Source organism: Papio anubis, chromosome 14 (assembly GCF_008728515.1).
Source record: "Papio anubis isolate 15944 chromosome 14, Panubis1.0, whole genome shotgun sequence".
NCBI lineage: Eukaryota > Metazoa > Chordata > Mammalia > Primates > Cercopithecidae > Papio > Papio anubis.
The window spans coordinates 91,191,084-91,211,926 of record NC_044989.1 but is presented as its reverse complement, the minus strand read 5'-3'; the positions used below and the strand labels follow the sequence as shown (position 1 = coordinate 91,211,926).

General features: G+C 48.8%; 1 protein-coding gene across 1 annotated transcript in view; it reads left to right on the top strand.

Annotated features, from left to right (window-relative positions):
• The window catches only part of FBLN7 (fibulin 7), a 49,693-nt gene that overhangs the window by 4,879 nt on the left and 23,971 nt on the right, over positions 1–20,843 (top strand). The window contains exon 2 of the mRNA XM_003909126.4: positions 16,692–16,851. Coding sequence (XP_003909175.3) covers positions 16,692–16,851 — 160 coding nt within the window. The remainder of the gene's footprint in view (positions 1–16,691; positions 16,852–20,843) is intronic.

Genomic DNA, 20,843 nt, shown 5'->3' with positions numbered 1-20,843 from the left:
GTCACAGGTCTCCAAATTCCACCATGAGAGGTTCATTCTTTTAGTTGCCTCCTCCCATTTGATACATTGCTTTTTATAATTAAGTAAAAATAAATGTTGTTCATGTATAATTTCATGATTTTAACCATGGAACTATATTCTATGTATGGCAGCCACCACCACAATCAGGATACAGAATAGTTCTACCGCCCCCAAAACTACATAAGCTGCTCTTTGAAGTCGCACCCTCTACCCACCCCAGCCCTGGCAGCCCTTATCTATTCTTTATCATTACAAGTTTGCCTTCTCCATCATGTCATACAATTTTTATTTTATTTTGTTTTAGAGACAGGGTTTTGCCATCTTACCTAGGCTGGTCTCGAGCTCCTGGGCTCAAGCAATGCTCCCATCTCAGCCTTGTAAAGTGATGGGATTATAGGTGTGAGTCACTGCACCCGGCCTCCACAATGTCATATAAATGGAAAACAGTATATGGCCTTTTGAGTTTAGTTTCTTTAATCTCATTTGCCCTGAGAATATGCGTTGGGCAGTGCTTGTGGCTGCAGCATTTACCCCGAGATAACTTTGTCACAAAATATCTCGCTTTTATTATTTTCACATTGCTCTAGTATATCAACTTTGGAAAAAACAGACATCATTCTATTTATAGAATTCTGTTCTTAGTAGTGGTATTTCCATTTACAAAAGGTAGTAATTCTTGATCGCTGAAAATGTCAAATCCTAGAAAACATAGCACTCCTACGCGTGATATTAACATTGCTTTGGAACAGTTGTTGGCCAAAGATTCAATTGATGCATCCGATTTTTCCAAAATAGAGGATTCTGATGATTCAGACAATGCTGATGTTAGTCCTACTTAGAAATAACTACGAGAACAGTTTTTATATTTAATGTTCACATTGAAAACCATTCAGATTTGCTTCAGCCTCGAAGAGCATGTTTCTGTAAAATTAAATGAGCACTGGCAGTAAGGGGCACTTTTTTTTTTTTCTAAATGAGAAAAGAGTTAGCTTCGTATAATGCATCTAAGAATCACCCAAGCCATAGGCTCCTTTTAGTTTTAGCTTTAGCTTTTGTTTTCGTTTTTCATTTTTTTGTTTTTTGTTTTAGTTTTGTTTTTCTGAGACGGAGTCTTGCTCTGTCACCCGGGCTGGAGTGCAGTGGCATGATCTTGGCTCACTGCTACTTCCGCCTACTGGGTTCAAGTGATTCCCCTGCCTTAGCCTCCCAAGTAGCTGAGATTACAGGTGCTCGCCACCACGCCCGGCTAATTTTTGTATTTTTTTTACTAGAGACAGGGTTTCACCGTGTTGGTCAGGCTGGTCTCAAACTCCTGACCTCAGGTGATCCACCCGCCTCGGCTTCCCCAACTGCTGGGATTACAGGCGTGAGCCACTGCGCCTGGCCAGGCTCCTTTTTATTGCTGAGTGGGGCTTTGTGGTGTGAGTGTACTCTTGTTTGTCTATCAGGTCACCCACTGAACAACACCCACCCGTGCTGTCATTCCAGTTTTGGGCAATTGTGAATACAGCTGGTATAAGCATTCACATATGCTTTTCATGTGAATGTATTTTCATTTCTTACGAGTAAATACCTGGGAGGGGGATTGCTGGGTCATATGGTAAATGTGTGTTTAACTTTGTAAGAAACTGCCCAACTACATTCCGTATTAGTTTTATCACTTTACATTTATGAAAGACCTCACTACACTGCATCCTTACCAGCACTTAGAGTTCTCAGATTGATTTGTTTTTCTCCAAGTCATTCTAGTAACTATGTAATAGTACCTCATTGTGGTTTTAATTTCCATTGCTCTAATGACTAATGATGTTGAACATCTCTTCATGTGCTTATTTGCCAAATAGTCTATTGGGCAAAACATCTGTTCAAGCCTTCTGCCCGTTTAAAAAAAGGATTGTTTGTTTCTTTTTCTTTCTTTTTATTTTTTGAGACGAGGTCTTGCTATGTTGCCCAGGCCAGCAGCATAGCTCAAGTGACCCTCCTGCCTCAGCCTCTGGAGTATTTGGGATTACAGGCGAACCCTGATTGTTTTAAATAAATTTTGAGCACTCTTTATGTATTCTAAATACAAGGCTTTTTTGGATATGTGAGTTATAAATATTTTCTCTCAGTTTGTAGCGTGTCTTAACAGTGCCTTTTGCAGAGCAAATTTTTAAATTTTAATGAAGTTTAGTTTATCAATTTTTTATTTTAATGGATTGTGTTTTGGGTGTCAAGTCTAAGCACTCTTGGCCTAACCTCAGGTCATGAAAATTTGCTTCTAAAATTTTTAGTTTTGCATTTTTATTATAATCCATGTCGAGTTACTTTTTTCTTTCTTTTTTCTTTTCTGAGATGGAGTCTCGCTCTGTCGCCCAGGCTGGAGTGCAGTGGCCGGATCTCAGCTCACTGCAAGCTCCGCCTCCCGGGTTCACGCCATTCTCCTGCCTCAGCCTCCCGAGTAGCTGGGACTACAGGCGCCCGCCACCTCGCCCGGCTAGTTTTTTGTATTTTTTAGTAGAGACGGGGTTTCACCGTGTTAGCCAGGATGGTCTCGATCTCCTGATCTCGTGATCCCCCCGTCTCGGCCTCCCAAAGTGCTGGGATTACAGGCTTGAGCCACCGCGCCCGGCCGGGTTACTTTTTAAAAATAAGGCGTGAGATTCATGTTGAGGGCCACTTTTTCGTGTGGATATCCAATTGTTCCAACACCATTTGTTGTTGAAAGACTACTGATTCGCAAACTTGCCCTTAGCAACTGTCAAAAATCAGTTCATCATACATGTATGGGGCAATTTCTGCCAATAACACACTTATCTTGATTACTGTAGTAAATCTTAAAATTGAGTAAAGTGAGTCCTCCAACTTTATTATCCCTTTTCAAAATTCCTTTGGCTATTCTAGTTTCTTTGCCTTTCCATTACAATTTCAGAGTCAGTTGTCTATATCTATAAGAAATTCTACTGGGCCGGGCACAGTGGCTCACGCCTGTAATCCCAGCGCTTTAGGAGGGGAAGGTGGCAGACCACCTGAGGTCAGGAGTTCGAGACCAGTCTGGCAAACGTGGTAAAACCCCGTCTCTACCAAAAATACATAATTAACAAGGTGTGGTGGCACATGCCTGTAGTCCCAGCTACTCGGGGGGCTGAGGCAGGAGAATTGCTTGAACCTGGGAGGCAGAGGTTGCAGTGAGCCATGAGCTGAGATGGCGCCATGGCACTCCAGCCTGGGCAACAAGAGCGAAACTCTGTCTCAAAAACAACAACAACAACTACTACTGGAATTTTTATTGGAATTGCATTAAATCTATAGATCAATTAGAGGAGAAATGGCATCTTAAATGTATTTAGTCTTCCAATCTGTGAACATAATATATCTTTCTACTTATTTAGATATTCTTTGATTTCTTTCATCAGTACATATTTTTTTAGTTTTCAACACAAACATGCTGTGTTAGACTTATACCTAATTATTTCATTTTTGAAGCTATTTTAAATAGTTTTTTAAAAAATTCATTTCCAAGTGGATATCCCCAGTATGGAGAAATCCAATGGGCTTTTCTGCGTTGACCTTGTATCTTGTGACCTTGTGGAACTCAATCATTATTTATAGGGAATTAAAAAAGAATACATTTCCTGGGGTTTTTTACATGGACAATCACGTCATCTATGTTATTGGAGCAGTTTTATTTCTTCCTTTTTAATGTATGTGTCATTTATTTATGTATTTAGCCTTTTTACATGGACTAAAATTTCAAGTACAATTTTTAACAGGAGAGCAAACATTCTTGCCTTGTTCTAGAACTTAGGAAGAAAGGATTCGTTTTTTCAACATTAAGTATGGTTCTGGCTGTAGGTTTTTTGTAGGTATCGCTTGTCTGGCTAAGGTTTCCTTCTTGTCCTAGTTTGATATAATACTTATTATGAATGGACATTGAATTTTTTCACGTGCTTTTTTTTTCTACTTCACTGTGGTTTTTCTTTAGTCTGTTAATAAGGTGGATTTTCTGTCTTCTGGAAGACATGGTGTAGAATTGGTGCCAGTTATTCTGGCACCAATGTCTAGTAGAATTTACCAATGAAACCATGTGGGCCTGGAGGCTTCTGGAAAGTTTTAACTATGAATTCAATTTCTTAGATACAGAGCAATTTAGGTTAGCAATTTTTCTTCCCTGGGGTGAGTTTTGGTGGTTTGTATCTTTCAAGAAATTGGTCCATAGCACCTCTCTCTTGAGGCACCTACTTCTAAATACCCTAGGGACCACTCCGCATTTCTACACAATTGATTTCCTTTAATGACACATGAGTGCTTTGTTCCATAATCCACTACAGAGCCAAATAGTTCCCTATGATTAATTTCCTTTCTTGTGTAACTTTTTAATTTTCCTAGAGTTTATTCCCTTTTGCCTCAGTCTGCCGTCTACACAAGCACAATTGTTTCCAGGATCTCTTTCCCAGTCAGTGTTCTGCCAGGGCTCCTTGTCCCTGGAGCCCAGACTCCCCAGGCCTCTCTGCATTCGGCTCCTGCCTTGCTGCTGCCCTCCCTGGGCTCGTGGCCCTGCGGCTACACAGGGGCTTTGGGAGAGAGTCTCTCTGCTATCCTTAGCTGGAGTCTACATTTTTGAGATCACATGTCTTCCTCTTTCTTTGGCTTACTCCCTTATTTTTTTGAACACATCCTTAGGAAAATGATTTTTAACTCATTATTGCTGGGCTTGTCAAATCACTTGCCTACAGTAGATATCACGGTTTTTCTACATGGAAACTTTAAAGCAGCCAACAGTAGCATCATGATCCTAGGTTGTAGGTGGGGGGGTCTTCTGTGGCCAAGAAAGTGGCGGCTGAATCCTACAGTTGGGAGCAAGGCCAATGGAGGAAGTGAGAGGAGGAAAGCTGACCCGCGCTGTCTCCGACTCACTGCCCGCCAGCTCTCCTCCCCGCTGACTTCCCAGAGAAAACCAAGACCTCGCTCTGGAACAGGACTTAAGACTTATTTCTTGGTCTGAGAAAAAAAAAAATGAACTGAAGGGTGGAAAAACGAAAACAAAAGCTTGCTCCTTCCCGGCCTAGGGTGGCCTGGGAAGTCGCCCCATCAGTGTCAATTTAGCTGCCGATTCGGATCGATTGCCTGGGACTGCCTAGAGTCCAGGTTGAGATGGCTCATCGGTCACTCTAGAGCTTGGCATGAAAGGACACCATGATTGACAGGAGTATCTGCCCTCGTCCTAGCACCAGGAGTGTTCACTAACCCTGAAACAGAGATTTTAATACTAATACATGAAGATGAGCTGTAACAGCAGGGGCTTATGAATCATTCAGATCTATTGATCTGAAATAAATACCTCTGTCTAAAATGAGGTATTTCATAAAACAGATATTTGGTGCCTACAATGGCCCAGGCACTGGGAACAAAACCGACAGTGATCCTGCTTTGATTTTAAGAGAGCAGCTCTGGATCTGAAGTTGGCAGGCCAGGGTAGCAATTTGAGTTGAGCTCAGCTGGTCTGCTGTGCTAGTCAGGGCCAGACTCAGCTCATCTGGACTGGCCTTGCTCGTTTGTCTGTGGTCAGCTGCCAAGTTAGCTGGGGCTGGTTGGTCTAGGGCAGCTCATCTGGTGCATGCAGGCTCTGCTCCATGAGGCCTCTCATCCTCCAGGAGGCTAGCTGGGGCTTTTCTCATGGTGGTTGTGGTGGTGGTGATGGTGGTCATAGAGCACCAAGACTGAGCAGAAGCTCACAGACTTCTTGAGATCCGGCCTTGGAACTGGAGCATGACTTCCACTGCATCCTGTTGGTCAAAGCAAGCGACAAGTCCAGCCCAGATATGAAAAGTGGGAAAACAGACTTCCTTTTCGATTTCAAGTACAACTTTTGAAATCAAGAGAAGAGAGCAGTCTTCTTGCATATGGTGTTGGCACAGGGAGGAAGATCTGGGGTGATTTTTGCAAATCCTCCATCATAGTGACCCAGAGACTTACTCCCACAGGCACCTGTGTTTAGACAAATGGGTGGAATCAGGGCATGGTGGTGATGGGGAGCAAGATCCCCTGGCATCTTCTGCTTTCTCTAGCAGCCTCCACTTCTCCCCGGCACATTCAAGAATGCGATCTATGTCCTGTCAAGGGCAGCCCTGATTGCAGAGGAGAATGGAAGCCCCCTTGCTCCCTTGGGGTCATTTCTGGCCCTGGGGGCATTGGGCAGTAAGTGTAAAGGGCCCGGTCCACACCATGGCCCACTGGGAAAGCAAACATGGCCAGCCAGTTCAGTGGTTTCTTGGGCTAGCCTGGAGTCTTTCAATCAGGAACGGATGTCCTCCCAGGTCTGCTCACCCTGGGGAATCCTATTTGGCACTAGACTTGATTCCAGGTAGGTCAAGCCAGATGCCTTTGAAGCTGCTTGCCTTCCTTTTGGGTACCAGCCCTCCCTCCATGTGCTGGTTCAGACCTGCCTCTCAGCCAGCTGTGCCAGGCATAGTGTCCATTGTTTGGGCACAGCTGTTGACAAAGGCCTAACTGTGCTGGCCACATAGGGGAAAAGGTTTGTGCAGCCCTGGGGCTCCAGGGAAGACTCCCGGGGTGGGTTGAACTTTCTTTATCCTTTCAAACTCCCTGTCAGGACTTCCCATGCTCTTCACTAACTGCCTGAAACCTAAAATAAGGACATGACACACATTTTCGTTAAAGAAAAAATAAGCACCCATAATTTGACTGGACCCAAACCCATCCATTTGTACAAGTCTCAAGTACAATTTGTAACTCAAGTAAGTAAAATGTGTATCTCAAGGAAGTAACCATCTCCCCTCCTGTACGTAGGAAAACGCGTTCCTCTCTGGACACCAGAATCTCTCAAAGGAGGCAGCTTCGATGGGAAGTGAGACCCAAGGAACTCAGCATGGGGCTGGGTTCCTAAGTACTAAGATCGAAACATGACAGTTTTTCGCATCAAAGACCAGAGGCATGGGGGATGTTGGCGGTGACTGGGAGGGAACTGGAAAGTCCCCAGCCACCCTTGGCGCTGCTTTTGCCATCTGGTTGGCCACTGTCTGAGACAATTCCCCCCCTGCTGGAGATCAGTTGCCTCTGGACCTTAGATGGAAGGGGAGGGTGCTGTGAGCCCTGAAGCAGCCCTTCCCCATGCTTATCCCATCTCTGAAGGAGGGGCTGGGGTCAGAGAGCAAGACCAGCAACCGGTTGCATTGCCCAGAAAGCCTTACCCGCCCTCGGGGAGCTGAGAGCATCAGATGAATCCTGGGCTGATTTGAACACCGAGAGAGGACCACTGAGCTCCAAGAGAGGGGTCTCTGCAGTACTAGAAGAAAAAAAAATGCGTCCCGAGAAGAATCAGACTGCAGTATAAAAACATACAAACATGTTAGTATCACCTGAGTGGGTCAGGATCACTTCAGTGCTCCTGCAATTGAGGCCTTTTCTCTGATTGCATGACCAAAAGAATCTAACTAGTAAGATAATGTGCTCATCCCACAACTATGTCCTGAGAGGCTAGCACAGGAAAGATGCTGTTCTGGGAGACAGCAGGGCCTGAGGCAGCGTAGCAGGTGGTGAAGATTCCCAGGCCTGGCTCGGTCTTGGCTCAGATCCTTCCTGGTTGACTGATGTGGGGCAAGTTCCTGCCCCTTGTGAATCGGTTTCTTCCTCTGAACAGTGGAGATAATAGACATTCCCATCTCATGGGGTCATAGTTGAAGAAAATGAATCATATTCAAAGACCAGGTCCATCACAAATGCTCAATACGTGACAGGAGAGAGAAAGATGCAGCTGGCACAGTCCCCACTGCCACTTAGCTCACCAAGCAGGAAGAGAAAAACCAGACAAATTGGAAAAGTATCAGAGGACAGGACCAGCAATTGCCTAAGCAGGGTGCTGCACTGGAGGGTGGCCACGAGGCTACTCCAGGTTAAGCAAGCAGGCAGGGGCTGTCTTAGGAGAGGACTTCTAAGTTGAAATGGAAAGACAACGCTAGAGGATTCAACTCTAGGGGACTCAACTCTAGAGGACCTGGGGGCAGATTCCCTGGGCAGAGGACCCAGCCAGTGCTAAGGCCCCGAGGTGGGTATAGCTCGGGGAGGTTCGCGGTGAGAGGGCCTGGATCCCGCCGGCAGCGTGGGCAAACGGGAAGGGAAGGATCAAATGACGGTGGTGTGCCTGGGCACATTGTCAGGGTCCTGGGCCTTGGAGTCTTTATTCTTGAAGTAACTAACCTGGATGGTGGTGAAGGCTAAATAAAAAGTAGGGTGTGTTTTCCCATTTTCCTACTCTCTCTAGGGGAAAATCCCAAGGGTTTCTGAGTGGGCTGGCAATGGTGCAACAGTAATTATCCTCTCCTGTACCACAGCAGTCCTGTCCCACCTCCCCTCCCTGCATCCTCACTTGCTTTCGTAAAATCTGTATTTCGCAAAGACAGAGGTCAGAGGCGGGACCGCATCACGCCGCTGCCTACACCCCACGACCAGTCTCCTCGCCCCTGAGAATAAAGGGAAGCTCCTCACCATGCAGCTGACAGAATGTATTAGTTTTTCATTGCTGCCTTCTTTGATTCCTTCTTATCTGCTAAACTTTATCTCCCTTCTATATTCATATTATGTTAAATCCCAAAAGGAAATAGACAAAATGTGCCGCCATTTTTGCTGGTAGGAGGCTGTCAGGTTGTGAGATGTGGGGAGAAGGCTCATGTACCAGGCTTGCGTGCCTAGGAGGGGATTGCAGCTTCTGGACGCCATGTGCGTGGACCCCAAGCTCCTCGCTTGGCTTAGGCACTGGGGGCCTCAGAGACTTGCTGAAGATAATACCGAGGCTATGAAAGGCACAACCCAGTCCACAGGTGCAGGTGGCATCTGGACAAAAGTTAGCTGGGTAGCAAGCAGGTGAAATGGGGAAAATGGGTTTGGGTGGTGAGATGAGCAAGAGATTGTCTTTGGCTCATACTTATGCCATTTCGTCACTCCTCATTCACTCACTCACTCATTGCTTCATTCAGATGAGCATCTAGTGTACACTCAGATCCTATTCTCAGTGTCAACGATTCCAAGTTGTCTACAATTTGTTTTCTGTCCTCAAGAATGCCAAGGGGCCAGGGCAGCGGTGACTGGGAGGGTGACCAAAGGTGGGCACCAAGGCTTTCGAGGGGGTGCTGTGAAGTGAGAGGATGAACGAGGCAGGACTCACGAAGGTTCTCTGTGCACCCCTCTCTAAGGTGAGTCCAGCCATCTTGTCACACCAGGGGCTGGAGAAGGCACGCTGGGTTTTAAATCCCGGATAGGCCACCGTGGCTCAGAGACTTATGCGGCTTCCACCCCTGTCAAGTGGGTGTTGTAATGGTGCCACGTCCTGGGCTATCACGGGTTCCTGTGTGAAGTGTGGTCACAGTGCCGGCTCTTGGCACCCGCTGTTGTTGTCATCGCTCCCGTGGCTGTTTTAAAAACCAGACTGGAATGGGGCATGGAGCGTAAATGTAGAATTACAGGCAGCCAGCAGGGTTCAAACTCAAAGTACCCTGAGCAACCTGGGGTACAGAACCCCAAAGGGAGGCTCCAGCTGGAGGGCTGGGGTGGTTAATTTTATGTGTCCATTTAGTTAAGACATGGTTTTCAGATATTTGCTCAAACACCAGTCCAGATGTTGCTGGGAAGCGATTGTTTAGATACGACTAGCATTTAAATCAGCAGCCTTTGAGAAAAGCAGATTCACCTCCTAATGTGGGTGGCCCTCATGCAAAAGACTGAGGTCCCCCAGGAGGGAGTTCTGCCTCCACACTGCCTTCTGCCTTTGACCTTGAGCTGTAGCATCACCTGCAACTGGCCCTGGGGTCTCCAGCCTGCTCCTGCCCTGCGGAGGTTGGACTTGCCAGCCCCCACAACTGTGTGACGGTTCCTTAAAATTCCTTAAAATTGGACTTGCCAGCCCCCACAACTGCGTGACAATCCCTTAAAATCTCTCTTTCTCTTTCCATATATTAATAAGTATGTTATATATTACAATATTACATATGTATACGTGTGTGTGTGTGTATATATAATATATATCTCTTTCTTATTGCTTCTGTTTCTGTAAAGAGTTCTGACTAATCCAAAGGCCTCGGGCAACTCCCCAAGTGAAATTCTCTCACTTCCCCCAGAAGCGCCCACTTTCTTTCCTCGTATATGTGGGTGCTGAGCAGAGGTCTCTGGCACAAAGAGTAGTCGAGGATTTATAACCCGCCTCTGGCTCGGTTGAAAAATAAAAATAAGTTCTGGAGAAAGCACATTCACGAATTCGACATGACTCAGACGCGGAAGGCTCCGAGCCTTGGCCAGCAGGCACACATTTGGCAAGTTGCTCGGTCCTTTCAGAGACCTAAGGCATCAAAACATCTGTGTTCCCATTAGCAAAATGCTGACATGACGCATAGCTGTGGCTTGGGAGAAACCAGCATGGGAGACGGCCCCTCCAAGTCTAGGGGTCATCCGTGGCCATTGGAGGTCTCGGAGCTCTATTGTCACCAAAGAGGCTCTCAAAAGGTGTCACAGTACCAAGACTGTCACTGTGAGGAAGACCATAGAGCCAGGTTACAGGAGAACAGAAGCCCCAAGGACCAGTCCCCATATTCCCATACACACCCCTGAAGCTTCTCCGTGCCCTCTGGTGCCTTCAGAGCAGGTTCCGGGTGAACCCAAACAGTGTGGGGGTCTGGGTGGGATGGGAGGGGTCAGGCCTGCCAGCAGGGGACTGGGTAAGCCGGGGGACACACACCCATTTTTGGCTGTGTCCACCCCTGGACCAGGAGGTGAGGTCTGGGGGTATGAAATGTCTCTGGAGGCCCAGCAGTCCTGGAAGTGCTGGTTGGTTGTCAGAGGAAGGAAGTCTCGGGATCTCAGGAATCTTCCATGGACCTGCCGGAGTAAATGTTGTGAGAGAAGGGGCTGGAAGGGAGATGGACAAGAATTCCTACAGAAGGGCAGGGGTGGATGGAGCGTTCCATGGGCCTTCTTGCTCCCAAGAGCCTTAAAACCAGCTCTTCCCCTCGCCCAGCTCTCAGCACTGGCCTGCGTCTTCCAGAACCATCCATGCCGCCTCTACTCCAGCTTGGAAAAACCTGGATGGGGTGACATCTGTTGTTCCTTCTCTAACTGGTTCTCTGCAAACATTGCTATTGGTCTCAAGTTAGATGAAGTACTCACCCCTTTAAAGGGTTTCATAACAGAAACGGTAAACCTTGATACTTTTCTCCTTTTCAAAGATGGAAGAGTTTCACTGAATGCCTCCTCTTGGTTCCATTTCCAAGAAGTTATTAACTCAAAGAAATGGAAACTATTTGTCATTATTTATTGTCGGTGGCATAAGCTGGGCCATGACCGGTTTTGAAGGGATGAAAATTTACACCATTTGAGGGGATCGCTCTAAGAAAAAGATTTAAAACAGGGGCCCCTCAAGAGCCCGGGAAGAGGCCTGGGAAAGTGAGAGCCCAGACATGGCAGCTTCCTCAGCTTCAAGGGGATGGCCTCTGGAACATGCTCTGTCCTTCCTGGGGTGCAGGGACCTCCCCTTGCCACCCTGTCTGGATCTGACCTTCACCCAATCCCATCTTGGTGAGCGGGAGGTCAGTTCTGGAGGGCTGTGCAGAGCCTCGGGCTGCTTTTCACAGTTGGGACCTGGAACCCTGAGATGGGAAAGCCCCGCCCAAAATCCAGGCCTTCACTGAACAGCAGGTGGACAGCCCCTGAGCGTCCAGCCGGCTTCCTGTCCGTCCCACAGCCCCTCACAGCACCCTTGGCCTGTCCTTGGCAAAGGCCACGTGTGCATGGAAGGAAATGACCTGCTTCCATGCATGGCTCAGAGCAGGGGAGGATGGTGAGTTTGGGAGGGGAATGGCAGACAACTGTGGCTGTGGACAAGGAGGCCCCTGCCCAGACTGAAAAGAGCGCATTGAGGAACAGAAGTAGAATTGAGACGCAGAGACAGACGGGTTGCTCTGCTTGTTAATGTGAAAATGATGCCACAGCCAGTGTTGAGGGGAAAGAGCTGACAGAACCTGCATCCTGTGGGGCTGCGTGATGACGTCTGTGCGAGGGAGCACCTGTGTCTAACCCGAGACTTGAAACCTAACGAAAAGTTAACAGCGGTTGTCTCTGGTTGTGGGACTTGATCTTTGTTTGAATGCATTTTTCTGCGTTTTGAATTGTTTTGCAGATATTATGCTTTCTTTTTATGATCAAGCAAAATGATAACGCTTTCTCAGCTTGGAAAAATGAGGCACTGGGGTCTCAGGCCCCTCACGTGACCTCATTTGTCCCCATATGCGGGTCTCTCATGGGTGCTTGTCTTGGTATGTAAGGATTCCAGCTTCATCATCTAGCTTTGCAAAGGAGCTCGGTGATGCCTGTGCCTGTGCCAAATCAGGTGACAGATGAGCATGGCATCCAGGATCTTTCCTGTTAGGAGCAGCTGCAGCTCAGACCCTCAAACCTCATGTCAAAGGCACGGATACTCTCTGCTTCTCGGGCTCCCTGGCCCCAATGCCGGCATGCTGGCTTGCCGAGAGCAGCGAGGAGCTTCCTTATACCACACTCTGTTTCATTAGCCTCACTCCAGAGAGGCTGGGATGAGCCAGAACCTCCTGACATTCCCTCGGCAAGTCAGCCTGCAGCCTTTTGGTCTCCCTCCCCGCCTGGGATGCAGATGCGGCCTTGGTTTGCTTGGTCTTGAAGAGGTTTAAGGTTTTTCAGTGGCAGCTGGCAAGCTGGGCACATCTTGCCTCCAGTGAGCACTGGGGAGAAAGCAGCTGGCGCCTGTTGCCCACGGAGCAGGAAGTGTCACTGGAAGCAGAGGGCAGTTGTGCCTGGAGCCAGCAGCACTGGGGTTAGAAATACTTGGCTGCCCAGTGGCCCAGTGGAAAACAAGCCCCTGTCCCTCCACACACACTCGCCGGCTTCCTTTACTTCCTGGAGCCCCAGGCCATCACCCCAGGTTCCTGGCAGTATGCTTGGCCTTCCCAGCACAGCCTTTCGCACAGATTTCTCCCGGCTTCAAAACTGAGCCCTCCATGTACCCGGGGCAGCTGCGGCTCCGAGAGTCCTCTTTCAGCTGTCAGGGCCTGGTCAGCTCATCCCGGCTGGATGTGGGCAAGGGCGTCTCCTCCGCCTTCCCTTCACGCTTCCTGCCCCCACTGCCCAGGCGCCCAACCCGAACTTTGCCCAGGAGTTAGAAATCTACTGTAGGGCATTTGGGCTCAGTCCTATCCATCCCTAGTGCAAATTCATCATTAAGATCATTTACCACACAGGAGCCTGTGAGAACAAAGGAGGCAGTCCACTGGGGTGGCTGGCAGGGCTAGGTGGGAGTCAGAGTTCCCCGCCTGGCTCTACTGCTACTAAGCCCCATGATTTGGGGCAAGGTGTTTGCCTTTCAGCCTCCATATCTTTCTCTATGAAATGGAGACCAGCCCCATTTCTCTGCAGGGTTGCTGCCAGCCAGTAGCTGAACTGTTCTTTGGACAGCGAAGAAGCTCTTTGTAGACTGTACGCAAATGTAATTGACATGTAAGCCATGAAGTCATCTATAAAAGCAGAGCCCCCCCCTTTTTAAGGAAGGGGACGTGGGTGTGGGAAATCAGGTTTGGGTGGGAGGGCTGCACGGTGCTGGGCAGGTAAGGGATTGCAGGAGGTCGCTCCCGAGTGCCCCAGGACCTCCGTGGGCGGGACCACAATGGGGGAGAGGAAGGAAAACAAACCAAACTTCTCTTCCGAGCAATTGCGTTTGGGGCTGTGCCTCCTCAGGCCCTGGGTATGGTGGGGGCCCAGGAGCCCCCGGGATTAACGAGTTCCAGGGCCAACTGGGGATTCAACTTTGTCAAAAGCATCCATTCAGTCTGGCCAGTGAGTCATCTGTTTGGTGAAATCTCCACGGTGCAGAGGCCTGGCAGCCTCCCTGGGAGAGCGGCAGTGGCTCCGTTCCCATCAAGATGGTGGTGGTGGTTGTGGTTGTGGTGCTTCGCTGGTGAGGCTGCTAGCCACCTTGGCTGTGGGGGCCACACGCCTCCCTGCCGCTTTACTGCCCCACTGTCTTTTAGACAGTTTTTCTTTTCTTTTTTTTTTTTTTTTTTTGAGATGGAGTCTTGCTCACCTTCGCCCAGGCTGGAGGTGCAGTGGCGGGATCTCAGCTCACTGCAAGCTCACGCCTCCCAGTTCGCCATTCTCCTGCCTCAGCCTCCCGGAGTAGCTGGGACTACAGGTGCCCACCACCTCGCCCACCAGCTGGTTTTTGTATTTTTTGAAGTAGAGACAGGGTTTTCACCGTGTTGGCGAGGATGGTCTCGATCTGCAGCCTCGTGATCCGCCCGTCTCGGCCTCCCAAAGTGCTGGGATTACAGGCTTGAGCCACCGCGCCCGGCTCCTTTTTTTTAAATTATAAAACCGATACTCAGTAGAAAAAAAATTAAGTATAAAAAATAAAATTAAGGCTGGGTGTGATGGCTCACGCCTGTAATCCTAGCACTTTGGGAGGCTGAGGCAGGCAGATCACCTGAGGTCAGGAGTTTGAGACCAGCCTAGACAACATGGCGAAACCCCATCTCCACTAAAAATACAAAAATTAGCGGGGCATGGCGGCGGGCACCTGTAATCTCAGCTACTAGGGAAGCTGAGGCATGAGAATCGCTTGAACCCCGGAGGTGGAGGTTGTAGTGAGTTGAGATTGTGCCACTGCCCTCCAGCCTGGTGACAGAGCGAGACTCCATCTCAAAAACAAACAAACAAACAAAACAAATTAAATAAAACATAATCCATAAGCCTATCCCTAAAGATAACCATCATCATTGTCTTGATGTGTCTCATGTCTCCTTTGCAGGCAGCAGAGTCCAGGCTGTGCTGTTACAACACACAGCCCCCAGTGAATGTGAATGGCCTCAGTAGAGACTTCCTTGCTCCACAAGGCCGAGGTCCCATCTCTCCCCACTTGATTGACTCCTCCTTTACTACTTTTCATGTCCTGGCTCTTTTTCTTAATTAGGCAATTACTTTTTTTTGAGGCAGCGTCTCACTCTGTCACCAAAGCTGAGTGCAGTGGGGCAATCATGACTCACTGCAGCCTCAACCTCCCAGGCTCAAGTGATCTTCCCGCCTACAGGCATGCACCACCATGCCCAATTAATTTTTTATTTTTTGTAGAGACAGGCTCTCAGTCTGTTGCCCAGGGTGGTCTTGAACTCCTGGATGTAAGTGATCCCAAAGTGCCAGGATTACAGGTGTGAGCCACTGCACCCAACCTGTCCTGGTTCTTAAAGGCAATTGAGATTGGAAACATTTAGTTTGGTTTTGTTGTTGTTTTCGAGATAGGGTCTCACTGTTATCCAGGCTGGAGTGCAGTGACGTGATTACAGCTCACTGCAACCTCCCTCCCAGGCTCAGGCAATCCTCCCACCTCAGCCTTCCAAGTAGCTGGCACTACAGGCCTATACCACCGGGCTTGGCTAGTTTTTTTGTTTTTAATTATTTTATTTTATATATTATTTTGAGACAGAGTCTTGCTCTGTTGCCCAGGCTGGAGTGTAATGGTGCAATCTCAGCTCACTGCAACCTCTGCCTCCCAGGTTCAAGCGATTCTCCTGCCTTAGCCTCCCAAGTGCCTGGGATTACAGACACCTGCCACCATGCCCGGCTAATTTTTAAAATATTTTTACTTGAGTCTGGGTTTCACCATGTTGGCCAGGCTGGTTTCGAACTTCTGACCTCACATGATCCGCTCGGCTCAGCCTCCCAAAGTGCTAGGATTACAGGCGTGAACCACCCGCACGTGGCTGAATTTTTAAATTTTTTGTAAAGATGAGGTCTCACTATATTGCACAGGTAGGTCTCGAACTTCTGGCCTCAAGCAATCCACCCACCTTGACCACCCAAAGTGCTGGGATTACAGGCATGAGCCACTGCACCCAGCCAGGAAACCTTGAGAATTTTAGCATTAAGTAGAATGCTGGCACCTCAGGAGAGTGGCCATCTGCCATCCAGAAGAAGACCTCACTAGAAACTAACACTGCCGATGCATTGATCTTGGAATTTTAGCCTCCAGAACGAAACAAGCAAACAAAACGTATGATACTGGGTGCTGCTTTAAGTTAGGTAGCCTTTATCATGATAAGCATGATCCTCCATTTTCTGCCTTTCTATGACTTAAAAAAATCATCAGAACTCAACATTGACTTTTATTGAATGTCTCTTTAACTTGAGCCAGTTGTTTTTCCTATTTTCCCTGTTATATGTCTTTAAAGAATAGGAACCACTGGGCATTCCTATTTTGCCTGTTTTACATGTATTATTGGCCCTTTGCTTTTAGAAATGCCTAAGAGTGACAGAAAGAAAATGTTTGCCAAGGCCCAGGGGTTTCAGAGCATTAACTTAGAGTGAAGAATTAGAGTCTCTCAGAGTGGCAGAGTAGTGATTATAAGGCTCTTCGGGTTCAAATAACTGTTCATCCACCCGGTCATTTAGTCATCCGTCCTGCCTGCATTTTGTTTTTGTCAAGGGGTGAACTGGGGCTACCATACATGTGCTTGGGGCTGTCCAGCGGCAGGTCACTTTCACGTTGCCTTTAGTGAGCCTCAAACGCGGTTTGGACCCTGTGGCTTTGGTGATTTCGGAAGCTCAGACGAGCATGTGAGACCGAGTCAGTCTCAATGGGTGGTGGTGGTGATGTCTTCTCTCCGCAGAACTGTCTCAGCAAACAGCAGCTCCTCTCGGCCATCCGCCAGCTGCAGCAGCTGCTGAAAGGCCAGGAGACACGCTTCACCGAGGGCATCCGCCACATGAAGAGCCGGCTGGCCGCGCTGCAGAACTCTGTGAGCAGGGTGGCCCCAGATGCCCCTCCAGGTGGGTGTCCACGTCAGCACTGCTGGGGTGGCAAGGCAGCACTCAAGCGCTCGGCTGGAGATGCTGCCAGCCGCAGGCCCCTGCGCGACGCCTCACCCTTCCCGCCTCACCTTCCATCTTCCATCTGTGGCCCCCACTTTGTTTTTTTCTGAGACGGAGTCTTGCTCTGTCGACCAGGCTTGGATGCAGCGGCGCGATCTCTGCTCACTGTAAGCTCCGCCTCCCAGGTTCACGCCATTCTCTTGCCTCAGCCTCCTGAGTAGCTGGGACTACAGGCGCCTGCCACCATGCCCGGCTAATTTTTTTGTATTTTTAGTAGAGACAGGGTTTCACTGTGTTAGCCAGAATGGTCTTGATCTCTTGACCTCGTGATCCGCCTGCCTCAGCCTCCCAAAGTGCTGGGATTACAGGCGTGAGCCACTGCGCCTGGTCAGTCTGTGGCCCATTTTTAACCCTGGTGGGTGGCAGTGGGGGTAGGGTGAGTACATTAGAAAGGCAGCTGCCCTCTTTCTTCTCCCTCAGCCTGCATGTCGCCCCTTTTCCTCTTAAGCCTTTTCATTCTGGCCTTAACAACTATCATGTCGTCGTACTGACCAAACTGTTGCGAGGCGCCACTTTTAGATCAAGGCACTGCTTTTTCCTTCCCCATCCACAAGTTGGATCCAGTTCTGGTTTTGTTTTCATTTTTTATTTTACTTTTATATACTTTTTAAGAGCAGTTTTTCAGTTCATAGCAGAGTTGAGTGGAAAGCACCGAGTTCCTCCCCACCCTCTGTGCGTGCACACACATGCATCCCCGGCCGCACCAGTGCGATACACTGGTGCCAGTCCATGAACAAGCTTGGCTCCAGTGCTTCAGGCGTGAAAGTGCACCCTCCAGGGAGTCCCCGTCAGTACCAGGGCGGTTGGGAGGGAAGGGCCGCTGAGGACAAGCTCCACTTGTCTGGTGAGGCTACAGCGGGCACCCCAGATTCCCTCCCATGAGGGCAGGACTCTGACAGACACAGGGGCACTTTTTCCTGCTTGTACCTTAACAGCTGTCACACCGCCAAGGCCCAGAGATGGGCGGCTGGTTTTCCTCCGGTCTCTTAGGGTGCTGGGGGGCAGGGGGCAGCCATCATGTTCGTTTGAAGTCAGGAGCTTGTGGAATATCTGACATCATTTACTCACTGCAGACACATTTATCAAGGGCTGTCTTTGTTGAGTGAGTTGAAGTTTCCCGGGGAAGGCGTTGGATTTCCTACCTTTTCGGAGATGATGGTGGCAAATCCAGCTCTCAACGGTACAGAGTCCGTTCCTGTTTTCCTTGGCGCCACAGCTGCAGAAATAACCACCAGCCAAGCCTCACACTTTCCAAGGCACTGTGAGGCCCAAGCCCTCACGGGGGCTCCACACACCCCAACTCCACGGGGCAGGCAGGGTATCTTTCCTTCCTGCTCCAGACGGGGAAACTGAGGCCAAGCAAGACAAGTAAGCTAGCGGTCAGAGGTCCCTGATCTAGTGATTTTTTTTTTTTTCTTGCTCAAGGCTTGACTCCACAAAGCCTTCCTTGTTTTCATGGGGTCAGAGCTGCCTGCGGTCCCTGGGAGTTTCAGTGGAGCCCACAGGGAATGTCATACAATTCCCCTGCCCATGTGAGAGGCCCCTGCCCACTAGACAAATGGAAAGGCAGCTATTATTATATTATTCATCCTCCTTCCCAAGATTCAGGGTCTTTCATCTCTGAAATGTACAACATTTTTTAAAGTGGCAAATTCTCTTTTTAAAAAATTGCCATCATGTATCGTATCTCTAAGTGTGTGGGGGACACCGTGATAGGTACTTTATGTGTGCAGAGGCTGATCCTGCAGAGCACAGGCAGCTGTCACGATCCCTTTTCAGGGTGGGGTGGGGGTTGGGCCTGCACCTGGAGGAAAGCCAGACACCTGCCCAGATCAAATGGCACATAGTGGGAAAATTACTTTATTGCTTTTCGAAAGAGAGACAAGGTCTCGCTCCGGAGTCGCCCAGGCTGGAGAGCAGTGGAGTGATCCTAGTTCACTGCAGCCTCCCAGGCTCAAGTCATCCTCTCACCTCAGCCTCCTAAGTAGCTAGGACTACAGGTGCACACCACTGCACCTGATTTTTAAAATTTTTGTAAAGATGGGGTCTCACTATGTTGCTCAAGCTGGTCTTGAACTCCCTGGCTCAAGTGATCCTCCAGCCTCAGCTTCCCAAAGTGCTGGGATTACAGGCAGGTGCTCTGTGCCAGGCCTCTTTTGCCTTTGTTTGTTTGTTTGTTTGTTTGTAAGAGAATTTACTGCGAGTCAGGAAGAATAATTTCTAGTTCTGGAGAATTCCTGTTCTTCCGTTCTGGCTTCCATATGAAGCATCTCCCTCCTATTTTCCTAGTTTTTCTTTCCTGGGTGCATCGTCACAACCCATCCGCTTCAGGGCGCTTTCAGAGCAGCCTCAGCGGATTCATGTTCCCACGTTGCTGAGACTGCTTACCTGTGGATCCCACTCCTTACATGCTAACTTAACCTCGGGAGGCGCAGGGAGCTTCACTATCGCTCTGCACACTCAGTAGGATGTGCTTCTCGTGAACAGAATAAACCAAAGGACACGTTCTCCTCCTGTCACTGGAGAAGGGCCTTCGGCTCCTGTTTGGGATGTGACTACAAATTGATTTTTAATTAATTTGTATCCATTCATCCACGCCATTCACATTTATTGAGCATCTACTAAGTGCCAGATACTGTTCAATCTATTCAGGTATGATATATTTGTGAGTTGCAGGTAGTTTTCCTTTGTTGAGGTTTTTAAAGATTTTTCATCCCCAAAGAGACCCTACTGTTTTCCCCCAATGCATTTTAAAACCCTTTAACACAATAAAGTACTAGCTTTTTTTTTTTTAATAAAAAACAAACAAACTATAAAGTAATTTATTTCAGAGGCTGAGGCAGTACCCTGGGAGCAGCCGAGTCCTGGGACATGAGCTCCCACTCTCTTCCTTCTCACAAGGTTATTACCACTGGGGACCAACTTGGAGCTTTACTCAAGGAAAGCGATGCAGCAATGGGCAGATAGTCCCCAATCACCAAAGGCCACTGAGCACCCTCGGAGGGTCCTGCACCTCCCTCCTCCCCAGCTCAGGCTGCCATGGCTGCTCCTTGAAGGATCCCAGGTTGTGTCCGGCCCAGGTGGGATTTCAGGCAGAGCTACAGCATCCTGCCAGCTGCCCTCCCAGACAGGGAGGCCCATTACGCTCCTTAGTGGCCTTAGGTCCAGGACACCCCTGATCAGTGCATCCTCATGGGGGATGCTCAGTGACTCTGTCACTTGCTTTGACCTGCACAGCTGAAGCAACAGTTCTGTTTTTGTCTGTTTAAAATACGAACATGGCAAATGACACTTGGAATTTACCTTAAATGCATTTTAGAAGTGGCTCTGAATTTCCATCTGAACTGAATCCAAATCTAAGCCATCCTAACATTGGGCATTCGCTCTTCACCCATGCATGATGCTCTGTTGCAAAAAGAAGAGGAACAGGCTAGCTTCACCCCGTCTCTCTCCAGCCACGTCAGTCCTTCGGGAAATCTTCACAGAGCAGCCAGGATTCAAACCATGTCCTTCACGCCCAGCTGCTACCCTGGCCTTAGCTTCCCTCCCCTTCCTCTTGTTTGGGCACTTCATGGTCAAACCGCAGCAGGTGCTGGGAGTCAGGCTGCTTCCTGCCTGGGCTCAAACCTCCAGTGGCCCGATCTCACACAGAGAACAAGTTGCATGGCCTTTCTGTTTTCTTTCCAATGCCCCGTGTAACTCTGAGCCGTCTTGTTCCTGTTGCCTGACTCATGTCTAACTACTTTCCACCTCGTCCACTCTACTCCAGCCCTGTTGGCTCCTTGACATTCCTCAGACCTGCCAGGCACACCCCCACCTCAGGATGTTTGACCAGCTGTCGTCCCTCCACCCTCCCCAGACATCTGCCTGGCTGTGCCTTCACCTTCAAC